At 40.7% G+C, this 22,706-nt stretch overlaps 1 protein-coding gene across 5 annotated transcripts; it reads left to right on the top strand.

Annotated features, from left to right (window-relative positions):
• The first annotated feature begins 417 nt into the window (after positions 1 to 417).
• On the top strand, positions 418 to 22,627 carry LOC113129873 (serine/threonine-protein kinase 35-like). 5 transcript variants are annotated; one of them, XR_003295654.2, is made up of 4 exons: positions 418 to 1,076; positions 2,345 to 3,086; positions 6,326 to 6,370; positions 18,085 to 21,319. XR_003295654.2 is itself a non-coding variant. In XM_026306053.2 (3 exons), the coding sequence occupies exons 1-2, from the start codon at positions 566 to 568 to the stop codon at positions 3,061 to 3,063; spliced, it is 1,230 nt and encodes a 409-aa protein (XP_026161838.1). In that variant the 5' UTR covers positions 418 to 565; the 3' UTR covers positions 3,064 to 3,086; positions 21,771 to 22,627. The 5 variants fall into 5 exon arrangements, 4 of the variants coding, with proteins under 4 accessions (XP_026161838.1, XP_026161839.1, XP_026161840.1 ...); XM_026306053.2 differs by lacking the exons at positions 6,326 to 6,370; positions 18,085 to 21,319 and adding an exon at positions 21,771 to 22,627; XM_026306054.2 differs by lacking the exon at positions 6,326 to 6,370.
• The last annotated feature ends 79 nt before the right edge of the window (positions 22,628 to 22,706 follow it).

Here is a 22,706-nt window from a genome sequence, read left to right as displayed (position 1 = left end):
AAAGAGATCCCGACAACAGTCACCTTGAGAGGAGTCAAACATGGTTGTATTGTGAAGTAAACCGGACGTTTCAGTGTTGTGCATCGAGAAATGACAACAATAATACAGTTAATGAAATTGGTGATGATTACAAGGCAGAAAAACGACTGCCGTGTTATGTTCAGGCTAGCTACCGGTGTCATTCAAACTTCAGCAGCATCATATTGAATAACTTTTGTTAATGAAGTTGACGTTGACGGAGTGCCCCTCGTTTAATTGACAATTGTGATCATAAAAAACACAGACAATCGAAACAAACTGTGTTTAATTTTATTTCATTTCATACACCTGTTTAACACATTGAGCGCACACATTGCTGGCTTTAATTTGAAAGCATTGACCAGAAACGCGCTTATGTGGGTGGCGAGCTTTACTCATCTTTCTTTCCATTCATCCCTCCCTTTTCCGACTAAGTTACGTTGCTCCTCAAGTTCCTTTACAGTTTTCACTATTGAAATAGAGTGAGAGTGATGGACGGGGCCATTTTTGAGAACACGACTGTTTTTTGTTTACCGTTTGATTTGTGATGGATGTAAGCGGACGTAGGGATATAATTATTGGTGACAACTGGCGGAGACGCGCGAGGAGTGTGCGAGCCTGCTGCGGATATCACACCGGAGCACGAACTAACGAGTTCAGCGTGCTGCGGTGTCTCAGCGTGGGAAACACGGAAGAAGACCATGACATGGAGGGTGACACCGGCCTCTTCAAGCAGGACAATCTGGAGCGAAGGGTCATGGCGCCCCGCTACAGCCTGCTGCGAGAGGTGGGAAGAGGCACATACGGTGTGGTGTACGAAGCGGTGGCTCGGAGGTCCGGTGCTAAAGTTGCCGTGAAGAAACTGCGATGCGACGCTCCGGAAAACGTGGAACTCGCCTTGCAGGAGTTTTGGGCCCTTGCAAGCCTGGAGAAGCGGCATCAAAATGTCGTCACATTGGAGGAATGTGTGCTGCAGAGGAATGGCATGGCACAGAAGATGAGTCATGGAAACAAACGGTCCAAACAGTACCTGCGTCTGGTGGAGACCTCGTTAAAAGGTAAGTCTTACTTAGCTTTTTAACGTTAACGTTAAAAAGGTAAGTCTTACTTAGCTTTTTAACGTTAACGTAACGTTATCTGCTTGAGCTGAGTCACTCTACCAGACAGAACTAACGTTAACTAACTACAGTGAAATGAGTGCTGTCTTCCGGTTTGGATTAATTAAAAAGCAACCTCCTATTTTAACTGATTTGGTGGGGGAATGAGTTTTTGTAGTCACCATACCTGTCAGACACAATGTGGAATTGAAAAGATTTTGTAATGTAGTTTAGTTTTGACTTCCTTATCCAGTAAGTTATAAGGTAGCTCCAGGAATTTAGGTGCTAGTTTCCTTTAAATTAGGATATATAGTAAAACGTTATGCTCAAATAATCGATCATTATGGCTTCTCAATGAGTAGTTTTAGTGAGTGTCTTTAATAGTTACATAACACTTTTGATTTAGTTAACCCAGAGGAAGATTTTTAATCTTGTGCTTTTTGTCGCGTCATTTGCTGTGTTAAGCTATGTAAATTGTGGCTAGCTGTCAGCAGCCATAGAAGACTGTAACGTTATCTCTCGTCTCTGATTTTCAATTTGTAGGGCTACCTTTGTTTTATTACATTTCATAAAAGTAGAGTGGTTGTCGCCATGATACAGAGTCACTGGGGGATGGGCCTGTTTTGTAAAGGGAGCTCCTAAGGTTGAGACGCACTAAAATGGAGTGCGCTGCGTTTGCTCTCTGTACAAAGGTGTTTTCCACATTCCATTGACAGTCACTGCAGTTTTGCCAATTCTACCACACTTGAAATAGTTTGGTTTTTCAGTGAAGTCTGCCTTTGTGTGCCGTGCTGGTTCCCTTGTGCTTAGCTAGTGCAGGTTTAATTACATCATGGTACTGTTGCGAAAGAGAGTGAACATATCCCTTAACTGTCACTCCAATCTAATGTGAAGGATCTGTGGTTCCTTCATATTACCCCATATGGAGTGGGTCTATCAATGCAAGCGGATTGTCTATCCCTAATCAATACTTTTCCTAACATTTTTTTCACTTTCAGTGGCTGATTAATACATTTTTTCTGTACCTCTTATTTGGCACATGGCAATGGAGTCATTTCAGCGTGGTATAATATTGTAATGCTTATTCACATATCGGTAGCTGGTGGCCCAATATAGTCTCAGGGACCTGTGAAAATCATCAATAAAATATGTTAGGTTTTTTCAAAATATATCTTTATTTACTTGTCATGTTACTTGGAGCATTATGTCACTGTGTGTGTCCATTGCAGGCGAGAGAGTGCTCAGTCCTCCAGACGAGCCTTGTTACCTCTGGTTTGTCATGGAGTTTTGTGAAGGTGGAGACCTCAACCAGTTCATCCTGTCTCGGCAGCCTGACCAGCGAACCAACAACAGCTTTATGCTTCAGCTGACCAGTGCTGTTGCTTTCCTGCACAAAAACAACATTGTCCACAGAGACCTCAAACCTGACAATATCCTCATCTCTGAGAGGTCGGGAGCTCCGGTCCTCAAGGTTGCAGACTTTGGTCTGAGTAAAGTTTGTGCTGGTTTAGCAATTGCCAGTGATGGCAAAGAAGGCGAAGACAAAAACAAAAATGTCAACGTCAACAAGTATTGGTTGTCTTCAGCATGTGGCTCAGACTTTTATATGGCTCCTGAGGTGTGGGAGGGCCACTATACAGCCAAGGCTGATATATTTGCTCTAGGCATTATCATCTGGGCTATGTTGGAGAGAATTACATTCATTGATGCTGAGTCTAAGCGAGAGCTGCTGGGATCTTATGTGAGGCAAGGAGCAGACATTGTGCCAGTTGGTGAGGCACTGCTAGAGAACCCAAAGATGGTACTGAACATACCACAGAAACATAGGTCATGCATGTCTGATGGAGTCAGGAAGCTACTTCGGGACATGCTGGCTGTCAACCCTCAGGATCGGCCAGATGCTTTTGAGCTGCAGGCCAGAATGGATCAGGTTATGTGTGCTGCATGACCTTCGACCAGATTGTTTTACAGGTATTTATGTCTTTATCCCAATATAATGACCCATGATATTTTCCACTATGTTAACATAAAATGCACATACTACTATGTTCATTGTGTATCTGTGAGTTGGGATACCATAACGTGCTTCTATCATGTCCATAATTAGCCTGAAGCATGGGTTTTCAACACCATAAGGGTGCAGATCTTGGAATGTTGGGAGATTAAAAAAAATACACCCCAGAATCTGTAATCTTTTGTGCATGAACTGAGGTAGATGTTAGCTTGTAAGTGGCATTTTCCTTGGCTCCATGGGTTCTGTGGAGCTACAGCAAGCCCTTATGGCCGGAGGTGATATATCGATATACACTACTCACAAAAAGTTAGGGATATTTGACTTTTTCAGAATTTCAGAATGCACCTAAAATGCACTATAACCTTTACAGCTGAACTTAATTTGACCTTGTCTAAACTTTTGAATGCACATGTCCAACTGTTCAATGTTTCAGTACTTATTGCATAACATGGTGTTCTCTAACAAGGTGATTAACCACAAAAATCACAACAAGTGTCTGATCCATGACCATCGACCACTAAATGTTCTGGTTCAATGACAGTTCGTATTTAAACAGTCCTCTTCATCATGCTGTTCACATTTGACATCATGAGACCAAGACGACACCTAACAATTGACAAGTTATTGAGACATTGAAATTTTTTGTTGTGGTATACCCACCACTGTTATTAGCTTTTGTTTCAATAAATTGTTTGAGATGAAGAAATTACCATTGCATACTTCTACTTAAATGCCCTACTTTCATGATATAATATCACTGTAGTATGAACTTTTAACATTTTCCATAAATTTCACCTGAAAGTCAAATATCCCTAACTTTTTGTGAGTAGTGTATATCTAAATGTTGTTGTTTTTTTTGTTGTTTTTGCACAGCCTTACTCTGAAGTACTCTCAACATGATTACTGTATCTCAACATTATTTCATTTTTTATACTGATATTTTTGATATGCCAAAGGCAAAAACTCCAAACAATTTAAATATCCCAAAAACATGCATATCACTGCTGCTGACATACACATTGCAATTTGGCCGTAGCCTTATTCTTTAAACAATATCTGATGCACAATGCATAGTGACTATGCAATTACTCTGTGAAACTGCATGGCTGCAATAAATTCTCATGTTCTGATATGTAGCAAACAAGTCCAGTCAGGAATCAAGGCATTTCTTAAGATAAGAAACCTTTATTTGTCCCACAATGGGGAAATTGCATTGTTGCAACAACAAAGTACAAGTACACAGCAGAGTGCCAGAAGTCAGTCTGCAGACCCTCACCCATTTATTCTTTTCTCCATCCCCCACTCAGCTTCCGGCGCCTTCACCAAGTACTCAACTGAATATTTGTCTTCTAAACATGTAACTGACTTTAGTTTCAGTGGATGGATGTGTTCACACAGTTACACTCTGAAGCTGTTGCCTTGATGAATATTTTGAGGCTTTTTGCAGAGTGTTTGATGCTGAGTTGTGATTTATGGTGTGGTAGAGTTTAGTAATAAAAAGACTTTGGAAAATTATTTGTCTAAGTTAGACTATCTACAATAAGTGCCAGTATGAGCAAGAGGAATAACTGTAGCAAGCAATGAAATGTATAAGGCTAAATTAAAAATGAAAGATAAGTTCTTTATTACTGTTTTTGGACGCTTTTCAGCAGATGGGAACATCAGCTCACTGAACACCAGTGGTAACAGCCTGCTTGTCGCAGGAGGGGTCCTCATGTGTTCCACGACAACGCTTAGCTGGTCGCAGATGTGCCTGCCTATAAATTGGCCAAATGTACAGTGAAATGGGCTGATGCCGATAAATTAAAATGTGTAAAAAAAAACCGGCTAATTAATCGGCTCGGCCGATCGATCAGTCGACCTCTACTATAAAGGTACAGGTGTGCAAATATGCATAGTGATTATTGTACAGTGGTTATTTCTGCCGATCAGAGTTCATGAGAGTGACAGCTTGGGGGAAGATACTGACTCTGTGCCGGGTGGTTTTGGCATACAGTGCTCTGTAGCACCTACCAGAGAGAAGGAGTCTGATCAGTTTCTGTCCAGGGTGTGAGGGGTCTGCAGAGATCCTCCCTCCCCGTTTCGTGACCACCTAATGATCCTCTCTGCGGAGCGGTTTGTCCATCGTCTGTTCCTGTCTGGTTTGGTGGCCAATCCAAACCAGACAGTGAATGAAGTGCAAATGACACAGTATCATGGCAGTGTAGAAGGTTACCAGGTTAAACAACCTGCGCTGCCGTAGGTAGTACAGTCTTTGCTGGGCAATCTTCTGGATGTATTCACGTATTTCAAGTCCTGTGAAATTGTGGATCCCAGAAACCTGAAGGGTTTCACAGTGGTGTAGAGGATGGAGAGAGGGCCTCCTGTCAGTCAGGAAGTTGGTGATCCACTGACAAGTGGATGTGGATACTGTGAGCTGGGTGAGCTTCTGGTAGATTTCAGGGATGATGGTATTGAATGCCAAGCTGAAATCCACAAAAGGGATCCTTGCATACATCCCTGTGGAGTCTGTATGTCAGGAGCTCTGTAACAGCTCGTTACATGCTGTGAAGGAGGGTATAGATCCCTCAAGAGAAATAATAACCTAGCAGTTACTGCACTAACACTAGCTGTCAGACAGGCTGTTTCATTTCCCTATTTGTACAATTTGAAGTGCTGATCAGAGAGAATTTTTAGACGTTTGTGTCAGAAGAAGCCAATAGAAATCCTGTTAGACAATAACTTGTTTACTGACATGATTGTTTTCATGTGAAGTCCTTTATTACACTGGCACTGCATGGATAGGCCTATTAGAACAACTGTCTTTTTATTAATCTAATTTATTATTTATTTATTTATTTATTTTTTTACCTATTCTATCTAGCTGGTTGGCATACAGTATTGAGGATCTGGATGCCTTTTGAGCCAACAGTTGCTTTCCCAAGAGGTGATAGAGAAGAGAGAAAAAAACAGACAACAAAAAACAACTGCAGTGATTCATATACAATTTAGATAATCTCAATGCTTATACTATGTCAGCAACACAATGTAAGACGTTAGTTGTTGGTAATAACAGTGCAATATAATATTAACAATAATGTTTATAGTACCTGCTAATAATACAATTTACAGTGTCAGCGATGGTACACATTTGACAATTAGGACAAAATATGTGTATGTGAATGTGTTAATGAGTATATGTGTGCATTTGTTACAGAATGTTACACACCAAGAGCAGGAGGCCACCACTCCTTCCCGACTGGTAGGGAGGCACGTGCCCATGTTTAATTCCATAGGGTCATGTGTGATATACTCAGCTGAATGCTTAATAGGGGAAATGGTTGTTCTTTCTTTATTTAATTTTATTTGATTAGCTGAGAATATACTAGATTTGTTGCCATGTTTAGTGTTCTCTAGGTGTAATCTTTGAATTTGAACTGTCTTTTTCGTTTATTTCCTTTAATTCAAATTTTAACCCTTGTGCACTTTTCAAATTCACTACCCTTTTGTTATGTTTAGGATGAAAACATCCACTAAAATAAACTGCTGTAAAAATATATTAGATACATGTTTTTTTCAACTTTTTTGCATAAATCTGTTTAAATCTCAAAACTACTAAATGTTACATATTTTCAATATAAAAAGTGATTGTGGACTGGATATTTCTTTGATGCATGAATGATTTTGATACTTTTTTTTTTTTTTTGACTAATTGATTTTTTTCTGACTAATTTACAGTTCATGGATGTTTTTGCCCCATTGACTGCAATTATAACAACATTTTGTGACTGCACAGCCATGACACTATATAATCATGTATTCTTGATGGTTGGTGGTTTTCCTTGTTAGAAAGAGGTAAAATTTATGATTTTTACTGTTGACAACCAAGTCGCCCCATGAACCTTTTACATAGGCTTGTGCATAGAAAGCTTAGTTGTGTGTGCGTGTGTGCGTGTGTGTGTGTGCGACTGCGACTGCACGCGCGCAGTCAATCGGGCAAAAACATCCATGGACAGTAAATTAGTCAGAAACTATTAAAATCCGATGCTCAGTGTTGTTACTAATCTTTGTCATGTCCAAGACTGTGATGGAGGTAAGAAAATATCCCCCCCGCTATAGAGTGCCTGCTATATCCACCACTATTTAATCACTAAGAAATAATCTAGATGGGAATATGAGAAATGAACTAGTGAGAAGAATTCATATTCCCTAACATTCGGGTGATGAGAACGCCAACCATTGCAGAGACCAAAATCACTCATGTATTGTTTTTGAATGTCTATAGACTGTCAGATAGGGTGATTTACTGCTGTACTGAGCCTGTCAGCCTTTGGTCTGTTATAAGTGTTGTCTTAGAGAGCAGAGTGTGAGGAGATCAACATGTGGTCCATCTCTGCTGGTGATGATTAAGTCCTTTAATATTGAGGTGTTAACTATTACAAATCTGCCTTCTGAATCTGTTGAGAAAAAAGTCAGTGTCTAAAGCAAAGATAAAATATGTCAAGGAGGATTGTAATGATTTGCATTAAACGTAGTACAACAACGCCTACAACAATCGATTTAATCGATTTACCAGATTTTTTTCAAAAGAATATAGAGGTCTGTTTTACATTTTATTGTCAAATTAATTAACTTTAAATGCATTTTATAAACATAAAATAAAAAAATCGAAGTTTTTACATGTAATGCTATTGAAACAGATCTTAAATTCTATTACATTAAAAAAATGTGCTTGTTTACTAGAACTTCACACTTAAAGCACAAGTAAGTAGCACATTAAGCCTAATGAAGCGAGATTCTTTCAGACATGCAGTTCGTTACGTAAATTCTTAACAAATAGACTCAGAGGATGAACTTCTGTAAGATTATATAGAAGTTTTACTTGTAAGGAGTAACAGTTATGCAGCACCTTAGTACAGCGTGAGGGTCACTGGCTGCTTTCAGCCCAACACATCAGTTTTAAGGGTAACATAAAAGGGACGTGATTTCCCACAGAAAGACATCTGGGCCCTTACCGAATAGTCAAGGTTAGCGCAAACTGTTCCCACTGAGAGAGCGAAAATTATATTTCCACAATACACAATAGGTCCTATTCAGAAGTGTTTCAGTTATACTAACGTGAGGTGGATTAGGTCACATTAGGGTAACATTTTAACACTCCTGAACAGTGGTCAACTTTTGTCAGCCAAGATTACTTTTCATGTCAGACAACAAGCAAAGATCTACTGTATCTTTTTAGAAGTTTAAAAAATGAAATCCCATTTAGAGGATGAATTGTGGAAGAATGCTTTATCTTTTTAACTAGCAAAATTATTAATATAATTAATTATAATATATATATATATATATATATATATATATATATTATAGAAAAGCATAAATCTTAATATTATATATATATATATATATATATAATATTAATTAATATATTAATATAATATAATTCTTAACCAAAATTTTCGCCAAATGTGACAGCTGATATACAAATATAGAACACAGTATCTAAAACTTATATACAAATATTAATCACTGCACTCTATATTGGCTTCCAACAAAAACTGAAGCAGGTCCAGAAAAAATTACATGCAAAACTTTAAAAGACCAATTAATCTGCAGTTTTTAGAAATTGTGGGAGTAAAGCTGAATGTGAAATGCATGAAAGGTTTTCAAGATTTTGAAAATATTTTAAATGGAATCAATCAACACAATGAAAACCATGGTACTGAGAAATCCCACTGTCCCTGAATGCATCATCTCAAAAAAAAAAAAAAAAAAAAAAAAGCAAAGGCATGAATAGGGATGGCCATTATTAAGATTCTAATGATACTACTACTCTTATAAGTCCGGTACAGACAGGTGGAGTGAAGTGCTGACATAGGTGACATAGGTTTTCTGTGCGAATAGCGAAAATATATTACAATAGATGGATATTTGACCACATGGGCTAAAAGTGCACATTTAACGTGACTACTTTAACCTTCTGGGATCTGAGGGGGTTTTGGGGCCCTGGACAAATTTTGACATGTCCTGACATTTGTGCTTTTTTCAGTGTCTTTTAAACATATTAATGTCTAAAGTCTGATAACACTGTAATCAGCACAAAATGGGCTACTATAATATGTGAGCAGCAGATTTATACATGATTGTGTTTTTGAGAAAACATTGTTTATGCATGGTTAGTGAAAAACTACAATTTTTTAGTCACTGAAATAAGACCATAAAACAGTCTTGTGAACATTGGTTCACAAGACTTTGGAGACCTGCATGTTGTTGCCAAGTGTTTACTTCACAATGATGTGAAAGTCATCTTGTTCACACATTCACAGTAAACAATACACTGATTTAAATTTTCTAAGACACTTTTTGTCCAGAAAGGCCATATGCAAGAGGGTGTGTCTGAGGATGAATAGTCATGTGATTTAACTGAGAACACAAAAGACGCACTGAACGATCAGACAAAGACGCGCATAATGAGCCTTTCAGTCAATGTAGCTGAGAGGGGTGACATAAGTGACATGGCCAGAGCCTCTTCCAAGCGTGGGGATGGGACCAGAAATGAAGATGGATTTACCACAGTTGCTTAGGAGGTTGTGGAGAGAGATAAAATCCTTTTTAGTCAGTTCGGACCGATGGAATGACGTGTCACATGTTCCAATATGTCTTCCAACATGTTCCAATATGTATAGAGTCAAGCTCAACAGGGTCTTCTTTCCCCGCTGATTCTGCCAAGCCCGTTCCCTTGGCTGTGGTTTCGCTAGATAGTAGGTAGGGACAGTGGGAATTTCAACCACTGCACTAATGTGCAGCACAATACATAATTAAATAAATATAAATCTAAATTTAATCTTATATAAGTAAGATTAAATAAAAAATGATGATTTGTTTTCGACTTGAATTGATTCATTTCAAAGAAAACATTTCAAGCTTTCTAGCCATATAATTCTTATTTTTATGAGCCAAGTATTCGCTGAGATTCTGGTTGTTTTATTTACGTGTCTGTGAAGAGAAATGACAGAGACAGAAAAGACAGACAGCGCACCCTGTTGGCTTTCTTTATTTAAAAAAAAAGCACAATGTTTTGTTGTAATTATGATGGTATACAACTAAAACTAGACCCTTTGCAGATTTGAATGATATATTCTTTTATCTGTACGATCAGAATTGACGGAGTAATTTAAGTTTTTTTCGGCGTTATCAGGAGAAGATGCATCTAAACGCCCGGTGCGTTCGTCGACCCCAGAGGGTAAATACCATTAACAGCCCCCTTAATGTTGGAGCTTATCGATATTGTGTTCTTCCAAAATTTTGCCCCAGGACTCGTTTAATACCGGGTCTCGGTACCCATCCAAGATGGCGACACAAGATGGCGATTGACACAGCCAGCCACGCACCAACACCAACATTACCTGACAGTACCATCTCTGACAACGCCAATCTACTACTCCGACTAGCAAACAATGAAATTACTAAATTACAACTAGAAATACACTGCCTCTCTCATGATCTCCAACAGAAAGACTCTATACTGACTAGCTTCATGGACATCGCCCTCGAACAATCGAGGAAGATCTCCTCACTTACCCTCACTCTCCAGTACACGACCCCATGGGACCCGTCAACCTGTCCACGACCCTCCTCCTCTTCAACACCATGTCATTGGGCCTCCTGGACCGAGGTCGCAGTCCGTGGGCGGAAAAGACATCACCCCGGATCTCCGCATCCTTCCGTGGACCTCTCCAATCGGTTCGCTCCTCCATCCTCTGCCACTCTGGACTTACAGTGGGTACGGAAAGTATTCAGACCCCTTTAAATTTTTCACTCTTTGTGTCATTGCAGCCATTTGCCAAAATCAAAAAAGTTCATTTTATTTCTCATTAATGTACACTCAGCACCCCATCTTGACAGAAAAAAACAGAAATGTAGAAATTTTTGCAAATTTATTAAAAAAGAAAAACTGAAATATCACATGGTCATAAGTATTCAGACCCTTTGCAGTGACACTCATATTTAACTCACATGCTGTCCATTTCTTCTGGTCCTCCTTGAGATGGCTCTGCTCCTTCATTGGAGTCCAGCTGTGTATAATTAAACTGATTGGACTTGATTAGGAAAGGCACACACCTGTCTATATAAGACCTTACAGCTCACAGTGCATGTCAGAGCAAAGGAGAATCATGAGGTCGAAGGAACTGCTCAAGGAGCTCAGAGACAGAATTGTGGCAAGGCACAGATCTGGCCAAGGTTACAAAAGAATTTCTGCAGCACTCAAGGTTCCTAAGAGCACAGTGGCCTCCATAATCCTCAAATGGAAAAAGTTTGGGACGACCAGAACTCTTCCTAGACCTGGCCGTCCAGACAAACTGAGCAATCGTGGGCGAAGAGCCCTGGTGAAAGAGGTAAAGAAGAACCCAAAGATCACTGTGGCTGAAAACCTGAATAGAGTTAGCCAAAAAAAACATGAAGGACTCCCAGACTATGAGAAATAAGATTCTCTGGTCTGATGAGACCAAGATTGAACTTTTTAGAGTTAATTGTAAGCGGTATGTGTGGAGAAAACCAGGCACTGCTCATCACCTGCCCAAAACAATTCCTAAAGTGAAACGTGGTGGGAGCATCATGTTGTGGGGGTGTTTTTCAGCTGCAGGGACAGGATGACTGGTTGCAATTGAAGGAAAGATGAATGTGGCCAAGTACAGAGATATCCTGGAAGAAAACCTCTTCCAGAGTGCTCAGGACCTCAGACTGGGCCGAAGGTTCACCTTTCAACAGGACAATGACCCTAAGCACACAGCTAAAATAACAAAGGAGTGGCTTCGGAACAACTCTGTGACCGTTCTTGACTGGCCCAGCCAGAGCCCTGACCTAAACTCAATTGAGCATCTCTGGAGAGACCTGAAAATGGCTGTCCACCAACGTTCACCATCCAACCTGACAGAACTGGAGAGGATCTGCAAGGAAGAATGGCAGAGGATCCCCAAATCCAGGTGTGAAAAACTTGTTGCATCATTCCCAAGAAGACTCGTGGCTGTACTATCTCAAAAGGGTGCTTCTACTCAATACTGAGCACAGGGTCTGAATACTTATGACCATGTGATATTTCAGTTTTTCTTTTTTAATAAATTTGCAAAAATTTCTACATTTGTTTTTTTCTGTCAAGATGGGGTGCTGAGTGTACATTAATGAGAACTAAAATGAACTTTTTTGATTTTGGCAAATGGCTGCAATGACGCAAAGAGTGAAAAATTTAAAGGGGTCTGAATACTTTCTGTACCCACTGTACATACTGCTTCACCCACTTCGGTATCCCAGCAACCCCCGATACCCGCTGATGATGCTCAGCGCCATCTCCTGCTGTCGCTCCCCTCTGACGACGCCTGCCGCCCCCGCTTTTGCCCGAGTGCTCCTCGCGGAGCCCGGTTCCCCCAGCGGAAAAGGGGCTCCATCCCACCCAGCCACTACATCTGTGCGCTGTAGGATTCTCTGCGATGCCATGTTCAGGCACACCCATGGGCTCCCTAGCTACGGACCAACCGACCTGCCGCCACCACCTTTCACCTCAGCCCCTGACGTCACAGCCCCGCCTCCCCACCAGCCAGCACGTCGTCACGGCTCCAATGGCTAACGACTGGCGTCTTCTTCTTGTCCCCTTTTTCCCCCAACCACCCCCCAACCACGTTAATCATTGGATACTCAATTATAAGGAATGTACACTTTTTCAACACCACTACTCACTGTTTCCCTGGAGCCAAAGCCTCGGACATCTTTGACATGCTTCCTGGATTACTGCCAACACTTCTGTCTTCCATCGTTAGAGTGATTATACATATTGGAACATGTGACACGTCATTCCATTGGTCCGAACTGACTAAAAAGAATTCTATCTCTCTCCTCAACCTCCTAAGCAACTGTGGTAAGTCCATCTTAATTTCTGGTCCCATCCCCACGCTTGGAAGAGGCTCCGGCCACTTCAGTAGAATCCTCAGCCTGAACACCTGGCTCAAGTCTGTCTCACTGTCATACAATCTCCAATTTATCAACAATTTCAATCTCTTCTGGAACCGGCCTGCCTTCTTTGCAGGAGATGGTGTGCATCCTAACCGCCTGGGCTCCCATATGCTTTCTACCAACATTCAACATGCTGTTCACTGTACCCCGCATGCTTACACTGGACATGCTGTTCATTCTGTCCCACGACTGACTACCGGACTCCATTCAACCAATCCCCTCCATCTGGTCAGCCTCCCAACCTCGGCCAAGGAAATCAGGTCCACGCCTGATCAACCACTCTGTGCTAGTTAACCTCCCCAGAAACATGGACTCTACACCCTCCCATAACACCCGGTTTGGACTACTGAATGTTCGTTCCCTCACACAAAAAGCTTCTTTTATTTTTGATGTTATACTCAATCATAACCTGGACATCCTGTGCTTAACTAAAACCTGGCAGCAGCTGAACTTAATCAGTCTGTTCCTCCTGGTTTTACATATCTCAGCCATCCACGCCAATCGGGACGCGGTGGCGGCCTTGCTATACTGTTCAACCTCAAATACAAAATATCCATTCACCCCACTATCACCTCCAGTCGAAGCTCTCACAGTTCGTATTCACGGTCACACACCAATCTTCTTGGTCACCATCTATCGCCCACCTAAACCCAACCCGATATTCCTGGACGAACTGTCTGACCTCCTTGCTAACCTCATCTCACTGTCACCTAACGTAATTCGTTTTGGCTATTTCAATATCCACTTTGACAATCCCAACAACACGGCAACAAAGGACTTCATTTCCTGTCTGGACAGCTTTGGGCTCCAACAATACATCACCTCCTCCACACATTCTCATGGTCACATTCTTGACTTAGTTTGCTGTTCTGGTGTCACTGCTTGGTCATGTTCTATCCTCGACACTTTCTTTTCCGATCACAAACTAGTCTGTTTTAACTCCACACTACTTCTCTTTAAAACCCACCTCTCCCACACCATCACTTTCCGCAACATAAAGAACATCGACCTCTCCTCCTTCACAGCTGCACTTAATAATCTTCCATGTATTAATCACTCTCCCTCCCTCCCCGACATGTTATCCAATTTTAACAGTGAGTTACGTAATCTACTAGACACATTCGCCCCACTCAAAACTAGATCCGTCTCCTTCACACACTCTGCTCCATGGTACACACCTGAACACCACCTCCTCAAAACCCAATCCCGCCACCTTGAGTGTCTCTCCAAAAAAAAACGGTTTATCCATCCATATCCACAGACTTATATCTAAACCACATGCTGAAATATAAGCAAACCATTATTCAAACAAAACTGCCCACTACACCTCACTCATTGTATCTGCCTCCAGTTCCACGTTCTCTTTTTTCCACCGTCAAAAATCTATTGCGTCCTCTCGATACTCTTTTCTCCTGCTCACTTTCCACCACCTTGTGCAATAACTTCATGGACTTCTTATCAAAAATCAAAAACATATATCAGCAACTCCCCCCCATCTGCGATACTCCGAACTGCTATCACTGTGCCTTACCCCGTCCACCCATATCTTCACTGTTTTCCAGTTTTACCACTCCACCAAGTACTGTTATCTCTTCCTTGATCCTCAATTCTAACCCTTCTACTTGTAAACTTGACCCCCTACCAACCAATCTCAAAGTCAAACTCTGTCTCCCATCCCTCCTTCCCCGTCTTACCCACGTTATTCACACTTCCCTCAATTCTGGCATTATACCCCCCTCAGTCAAGACAGCCATCATCACACTCGTTCTAAAAAAAACCTGGTCTAGATCCTGCATACTTAAATAACTTCCGACCCATCTCTAATCTTCCCTTCCTCTCCAAAATTGTTGAAAAAATTGTCCACCACCAGGTCCATAATCATCTCTCCACCAATAACCTATATGCACAGCTCCAAATCTGGTTTCCGCCAACTCCATAGCACCGAAACTGCCCTGGTCAAAATCACCAACGATCTCCTGTCAGCCTCGGACTCTGGCCTTCTTTCAGTACTCATCCTCCTTGATCTAACTGCAGCATTCAACACCATCTCCCACATCCTCCTCCATCTCCTTGCCTCCATTGGCATAGCCGACACCGTTCTCGCATTGTTCACATCTTACCTGTCAGACCGTATCCAGTCCGTCCACCTTCAGAGCTTTCATTCCCAGTCCTCAACTGTCAGCTATGGCGTGCCTCAGGGCTTTGTCCTGGGGCCCCTCCTTTTCATTATCTATCTCCTTCCCCTTGGGAATATCTTTAGGCAATATAACATCAATTTCCACTGCTATGCGGACGACACTCAGCTCTACTTCTCTGCAGCCCCATCTACCTCCCTCCCCCCTCCATCGCTCCTTACCTACCTACTCAACATCAAAACCTGGTTCACCCACAATTTCCTGAAACTCACCCCCAACAAAACTGAAATTCTTGTTGTAGGCACCCGATCCACAATATCCAAAACCGGCACCTTCTCTGTACAAATCGATAACAACACTGTCCTCCCTTCCCCCCAAGTCAAGAGCCTGGGTGTCATTCTCGACAGCACTCTTTCCTTTTCTCAGCATATCAATACCACTACCCGGTCGGCCTACTTCCATCTTCGTAACATCAATCGTATCCGTTCATCACTCACCTCTGACAGCACTGCCATACTTTTTTATGCCCTTGACACCTCTTGTTTAGATTACTGTAACTCAGTCTTTACTGGTTTACCTCTCAAATCACTTCACAAACTCCAACTTGTCCAGAACTCTGCTGCCCGGATCATTACCAGAACCCCATCCTCACACCATATCACTCCTGTTCTCAAACAACTTCACTGGCTCCCCGTGTCCTTCCGTATAAACTATAAAATCCTCCTTCTCACCTACAAAGCCCTCCACTCTCTAGCCCCACCATACATCACTGATCTCCTACATATCTACTCTCCGCCTCGTACACTCCGCTCCTCTGGTTCGATTCTCCTCTGCACATCCACGGCTCGCCTGTCCACCATGGGTTCTAGATCCTTCAGCCACACTGCACCCCGCCTTTGGAACGCAGCATAGTGCTGAAAATTTGATTGGCACACCATTGACCCAATCAGTTAAATATTCATCTTATGGCAAACATATTTGCAACAGTGGTCTGATCGACTTTGAATGTCGTAAAGATTGACCTGTCGATCGCGATTGTCGTTGCTAGACATGATCCTGGTGAGCTGCATGTAGGAACGCAATTGTCTGAACACAAGCCTAGACTTTTTAAACAATCCTTAGTTGGTACCAATGGGGCCAAACTGTGAATGAGTTATAGTAATCTAGCCTGGAAATAACAAATGCATCGACTAGTTTTTCTTCATTTTCAGGCAGGATGTTCATAATTTTTGCATAGGTGAAAGAAGGCGGTTAGAGATTAGTTTTATGTATGAGTTCAAGGAAACATCCTGGTCAACAATAATGCCAAGGTTTGTGGGCTGTGGCCAAATCTATGCCATCTAAGGTAGTTATATTGTTAGATGAGCTATTTCAGAAGTTTTAAGGCCCAAGTACAATAACTTTTCTCTGAATATAAAAGTAGAAAGTTGCTGGTCATCCAGACCTTTATGTCCTTAAGACATGCTTGGAATGTGGTTAACTCAATTGAATTTATTTTCAATTTTATTTGTATAGCGCCAAATCACAATACAAATCATCTCAAGGTACTTTACTAAAACTAAAAACCCAACAAATCCCTTATAAGCAAGCACTTGATGACAGTGGAGAGGAAAAACTCCCTTTAAAGGAAGAAAAAATCTCCAGCAGAACCGGGCTCAGTTTGGGTGGCCTCAACCGGTTGGGGTGAGTGGATAGAGCAGAGAGAAAAGAACAGATGATTCAAAAGCTACTGTAGTAGAGGCAGAATTTTATCTCTAATAGATGTGATTTTATTTGTAAAGAAACTCATAAATTCATCACTGCTGAGAGCTAAGGGAACACTGGGCTCAACAGAGCTGTGACTTCTTGCCAGCCTGGCTACAGAGCAGAAAAGAAACCTGGGATTGTTCTTATTTTCCTCTATTAGTGATGAATAGTATACAGTTCTGGCTTTACAGAGAGCTTTTTAATATGTTAATAGACTGTTTTTCCAGGCTAGAAAAATTTCCTCTAAATTTGTGGAACGCCACTTCCTTTCCAGTCTTCATGATAACTGGTTTGTTTAATCAGCTTTCACAGATTAAAAAAATATCTGAGTGTCATCTACACAGCAATGGTAATTAATACAATGCTTCCTAATAACATTGCCTAAAGAAAGTATATATAAGGTGAAGAGAATTGGTCTTAGCTCAGAACCTAGTGGTACTCCATAATGAACTTTTTTGTGTGTGTTCAAGGTTCATCATGAGCATGAACAAATTGGAATCTGTCAGATAAGTAATTTAGCGCTGTTCCTTGTTCCCTATACTTTGCAAAAGGTTTAGGCACTAAAAATACACATTAACTTCATACTTCACTTCATAATGCAGTGAATGGAACAAAACCTAAATCTAATCTGTTATTTGCAGCTTTCCCCTCTACCCTTAAAGCAGCACCAGTTCTCTTTGATTCGACATGCACACAGTTTCTCCTGGTACTTTGCAGCACCTTGGAGAAGGTAGTTCAGTTCTTCTGTAGGTTCAGGCTGTCCCAGCGTTTCTGTCTTTTCATATGATCCCAGACTGACTCCACACCGCATAGATCTGGGGTGTTTGGTGGTCAGACCATCTGCTGCAGGACTCCTGGTTCTTCTTGCCTCTGAAAATTGTTTTTCATGAACTCTACTGCATTCTTTATGGACTTGTTGTCCTGCACAATCAACCTGGAATCAGTCAGACACCTGGTGATGGTGTTGTGTGATAAGAATGTAAAACACGTAAAGTGCCTTAAACTTCTCCACAGAGAGGGAGGGAGGGAGAGAGCAGACACACTCTATGATCTCACTTTTGTTTCTAACATCTTGGTCTTCTTCCTGTAGATGTTTTCTACCTGAAGCTGCTACATGAGAGATGGTCTCCCTATATTAATCAGAAGACTGTGAAGGAAAGGAAGAGCAAAAGAAAGCAATTACTCCTGCAGTCTGAATGTGTGGATTTTCTTCTTTACACTAAGGTCATCTGCTTATTCTGAGTGTTCTTGCCTTGCCCTGTTCAGTGTCTGCAATGTGTCCATAGCCACACCTTCATTAAAGAGTAGGTCTGGAAAATTTACCCTGACAAAAATATGACGTGACGTGATGTGGAAAACCAAGGGCAAGGCATCGGTTGCCTTAAAACTAAACTTGAGCTTTAGCATTAGTGCATTGTGTGTGTGCACGTGTGTGCCTATAGGGAAGATGGTGTTCATGCCTGGCACTTTGATAATATTTAATGAATACACTGTAATGTCAGATACACACTGCTACTAAAAACCTCACATTTCCTGTGATGGAGTATTTTCCTCTTTGATCTTGTGTTCAAGTGCCTGTCATTACAACAGTGCTCTAGCAACAATCGGTATGCCATTTGTCTCTTGTAGGATTTAACTGCTTTATGCAGAAGATCACATCACTTCCATTTTGTCCCTTGTTGAATATTTCCAAACTTCTGCTGGTTTACATAGAGGTATGCTGCAAAGGAATGCAACAAACAGCTATTAGGAGTGGGTGGTCTATGAAATTCTGTATCTGTCCAGATTGTATCCCACCATCGCCCAATGTCTGCTGGATTTGGTTCCAGCTCTCCTGTGACCCTGGATGTACCAGAATAAGTGGTAGACAATGGATGAAGTTTTGATATATATCATGTTGTAATCAATTTTCCAGAGACTGACTACTGATGGCACAAATTCTGTAAATTCAGTATTGTCATACAGTGGTCCCACTCTTTGATTAGCATTTTCTGCAATGCCTTGCTGCAACCAGAGCAGGATAGTATAGTATAATTTCTGACAAATTTCTATTGACCATCCATGTTAATCTCTGAATAATTCTTAATATTTATAATATAGGCTTTGTTTTCCTAATTGTATGATCATATTCTGATTCTGTGTTCATGAGTTCATTTGGTTAGCCTGCAGGCAGTGCTGCTCTCCAGTACAGGCTAGAGGTGTTCACTGGAAACTCAGGTCACTTCAAATAAATGCCAAAACATACCCACATATTTCCACGCTTTATTTTACCAGAAGTTGGCAATACTTAGTGCACTAAATGTGAGCAGAAGATTTCACATGAAGATATGGTGTATTTTCAATTAGTAGAGTTTCTCACAGACAAGTTGGATGTAATTTTCTCTTGGCCGGAATGGAATAGCTGGGAAAGTAAATTGTAGTTTAAAAATTGACGTCAACATTCATTACAAACTTAAATGTGAAGACATCTTTCTGCTCTATTATTTTAGTCCATCCTTTTGCCATTGACTAGAAATCACAAGGAGAATATTTAGCAAAGTGTCATGTAAATTCAACCCTATGCACACTTGCACCCTTCTCTTCCCCTGAAATTCTGTCTGCCCATGGTGCCTTGAAATTGTTAGTTGGGTGACTATGGCTCAAGATTTATTTGACTTGACCTTTCAAATGCATTATACATGGTGTAGTTACAGATGAGGAGGATAAGGAGCTATATGGTTTTCCAAAATTTCCAGGAGATAATTGGAATATGACATGGATTAGCATTATTCTTACATTAGCTGTTTTTGTGATACCATCTATGCTGAGCGTACTTGTCTTTAATAGGAACTGAAGACTTTAACAAGTGCCATTCATGTTAAAGCAGCAGAGCCACAGATCAGTTTCATACTATTTAGGGTGCATTACAGGTTTGAAACATAAGTGTTGTAGATTCATTCAGGCCCCTATAATGTGTAATTATGTGATTATGCCACTAATCATAAGTGGAATGTGAAAAATACATTTAAAATTATCTTGACATTTGTCCATTGACTCACAGCATCGCATGGTTTTGAAACGAAATGTTGGAAGACTGCAGAATTTGAATGAATACTCAAGTCTGTTACGTGTTTAACTAAACTGGGACCCTGAATCCATTTCTTTTGAATTGTACTACCTCATGTTTCAGCAGATTTCGACCTTGTCTTCACTGAGCCGTTATGTTACTGACAAAGACATTCCTCAGTTAGACACAAAACCTGTCAGATTCCAAAGTAACAGCTTTTTGTATTGAATGTGATTATTGAATTTGAGTTTTTGCAGGTTTCCTGTTAGTGATAATGTGTTTATAAAGTATTGGATTGGCTTGAAATAAGCAGCACAGCTGTTGCCTTCTGCCAGTGGCTTGACTGTTTGTTTCTGTTCTATTGATGCATTGTGAGAAATAGTTTACACTGATAACAGATGTTTACACATCATTAGCTCACCATAAGCCATGATGTACTTTTGTTTATTGAACTTTTGTGAAAAACATACCTCTGTTTCTCTATTGTATGAATATTTGATTGTACTGGGAAGAAATTATATCTTGAACCGGAGATGAGCTAATGGTAGAGCCAAGCTGATCATTCAACAGATTTTTCTTTTTTTTTTTTATTTGTGATGAATTGTTTTTATTTTTACTTTAATTTAGAGAATTGTAATTAAATTATCACAATATTTAAGTAAAGCCTTAAAATATCCCCTTCCCCCTTTGTCCAAAAAGCTGCTTTGGGATGCTTTTCTTTTTGTGCTGGGGATAATGTACCTGTCAATGTGTGCAGGAACACCTTGTTTGACTAAACTCTAATGACTAATAGGTTACTTGTTACACATGCAACATTCTTCTATGCAACTTTGCCTCTGTGGAAAATTCTACAAGAGGTCAGATTTTTCTTTTTTTCCTTCTTTTTTTTTTTGTTGTTCTCTGCTCCTCATCCTGACAAGAACTGCACTAGACAGGTGGATGACTTGATCCTTTCATTTCTTGTTGATGTACATGTTAAGTAAAGCCATTGCTTCTTGAATGGAAAACTTTTTTTTTTTAAATTGCTAACTTTGTACATATCAGAGATCAGTGTCAATAAAGTCTGGAAATATGGCTAATATGTGTGACTTCGTCCAGAGGTTTGTAGAGGTGAATTGTACAAAGTGTCTAGATACTTAAGTAGTTTGGATACCTTTTTACGAAATGGTATCATTCTTACTGTGAGCAACTCTAATGAAAGTCTACAACCAGCCATTCTACACTCCATGGTGTGAAGATGGTAGTAGAATTATTGTAATTATTAGATTCCACAAACCGTCACTTCCTAGCCCATTGATTTCTCACTTTTTTTTTTTTTTTTTTAAGGCTCAGTAATTTCTAAAAATGTATGAAAGTGGCAGAAATAATCTTTTACAAAACATTTTAATTGTTTCTCCTGCAACTGTGGTAAACGTCCTGGCTCTTCTCCAAGTTCACGAAGTTAGGCCCCTCATTATTACCTATTGTTGCTATCTGATGAAGATCCATATCAATGAATATCCTAATTTCATTCATGGCAGTACAAACTAAGTCAATGGCTAGGGCAGCAGCAAAGTGGGCCACAGCTGAAACTAGACACAACTGCTGTTTATTCCTGTGTGACAAGAGGCAGAAATCAATGTAAAATGTTACATCCACAGAGACCACAGAAAGTATGTAACGATGCTCATGTTTCTCTGTTTAAAATCAACCATCTATTCATCATCACTACCTGCTTATTCCTATTTAAGGTCACAGGGATCTCCTGGAGCCTATCCCAGCTCTCTTCTGATGAAAGGCAGGGGTACACCCTGGACAAGTCACCAGTCACATCACAGGGCCATACATATAGGTAACCACACACTCACTCCTATGGGTAATTTAGAATCACCAATCAATGTATATGTTTTAGGACTGTGGGAAGAGCAAACCCTTACTGCACTCGCTTACATGTGGGGTCTGCAGTAACCATATGCCACAGACACAGAAAAGCTGCATAAATAAGCAATTTGTTTGTTTCGTTGTTTGTTCACATAGTTTGTTTCTTCTCCCCCTTCTCTTCCTTCGCGGAGTTGCAAAGTCCATCTCATTCAGTAAGGAAGTGAAGTGAAGCGACAGTACCTTAGTCAGATAAATCACTTTGCTCTGTGAGTAGCTCTTATAGAAGGTGAATCAAATCCATACTTCTTTTGGTTCCGGTGTCGAATTCAGCGGAGTTGTTTGGATGATCTGGATTCTGAATCTGCCATTTTTATCCGTTGAAGACCAGGCGGTGGTGACTGGGACTGAAGCATAGCTGGACAGCAAACCAGGAAATGGAATGGAAACCAAGCGAACCACAGAAAACACTGCCAGTCAGCTGACTAGGAGAACGAGTCACCCATGGCCAAGATTGGGCATTCTGAATAGTCAGAAGAGTTGGATCAAGATGCAAATTAGAATCTTAGCAAATACTTGCATTCGGCTGGTAGGTCTGCTACCACTGCTAATTGATGACGGACTGGTCTCAGGTCCGGTGCCGACTTGAATCACAGTCCTTTGTGCAGGTAGATTGAATAATTGAGTGCACGCCTATGGCAAGCCGTTTGAGCATAAATTAGATATCCTTTATCAGATGTTCATTTCACATACTAGTTCAGTCTTTGTCAGAACTAGTTTGACGTTTGATTGCACTAGTTGGACATGTG

Source organism: Mastacembelus armatus, chromosome 5 (genome assembly GCF_900324485.2).
Source record: "Mastacembelus armatus chromosome 5, fMasArm1.2, whole genome shotgun sequence".
In the NCBI taxonomy this organism is placed as follows: Eukaryota; Metazoa; Chordata; class Actinopteri; order Synbranchiformes; family Mastacembelidae; genus Mastacembelus; species Mastacembelus armatus.
The sequence above is the reverse complement of the archived record's forward strand: the minus strand, read 5'-3'. Positions and strand labels throughout refer to the sequence as shown.

Coding starts and splice junctions, on each gene's coding strand:
- LOC113129873 (XM_026306053.2), top strand. CDS start 566: ATGGATGTAAGCGGACGTAGGGATATAATTATTGGTGACAACTGGCGG. Junction 1,077..2,344: donor GGTGGAGACCTCGTTAAAAG/GTAAGTCTTACT, acceptor TGTCCATTGCAG/GCGAGAGAGTGCTCAGTCCT.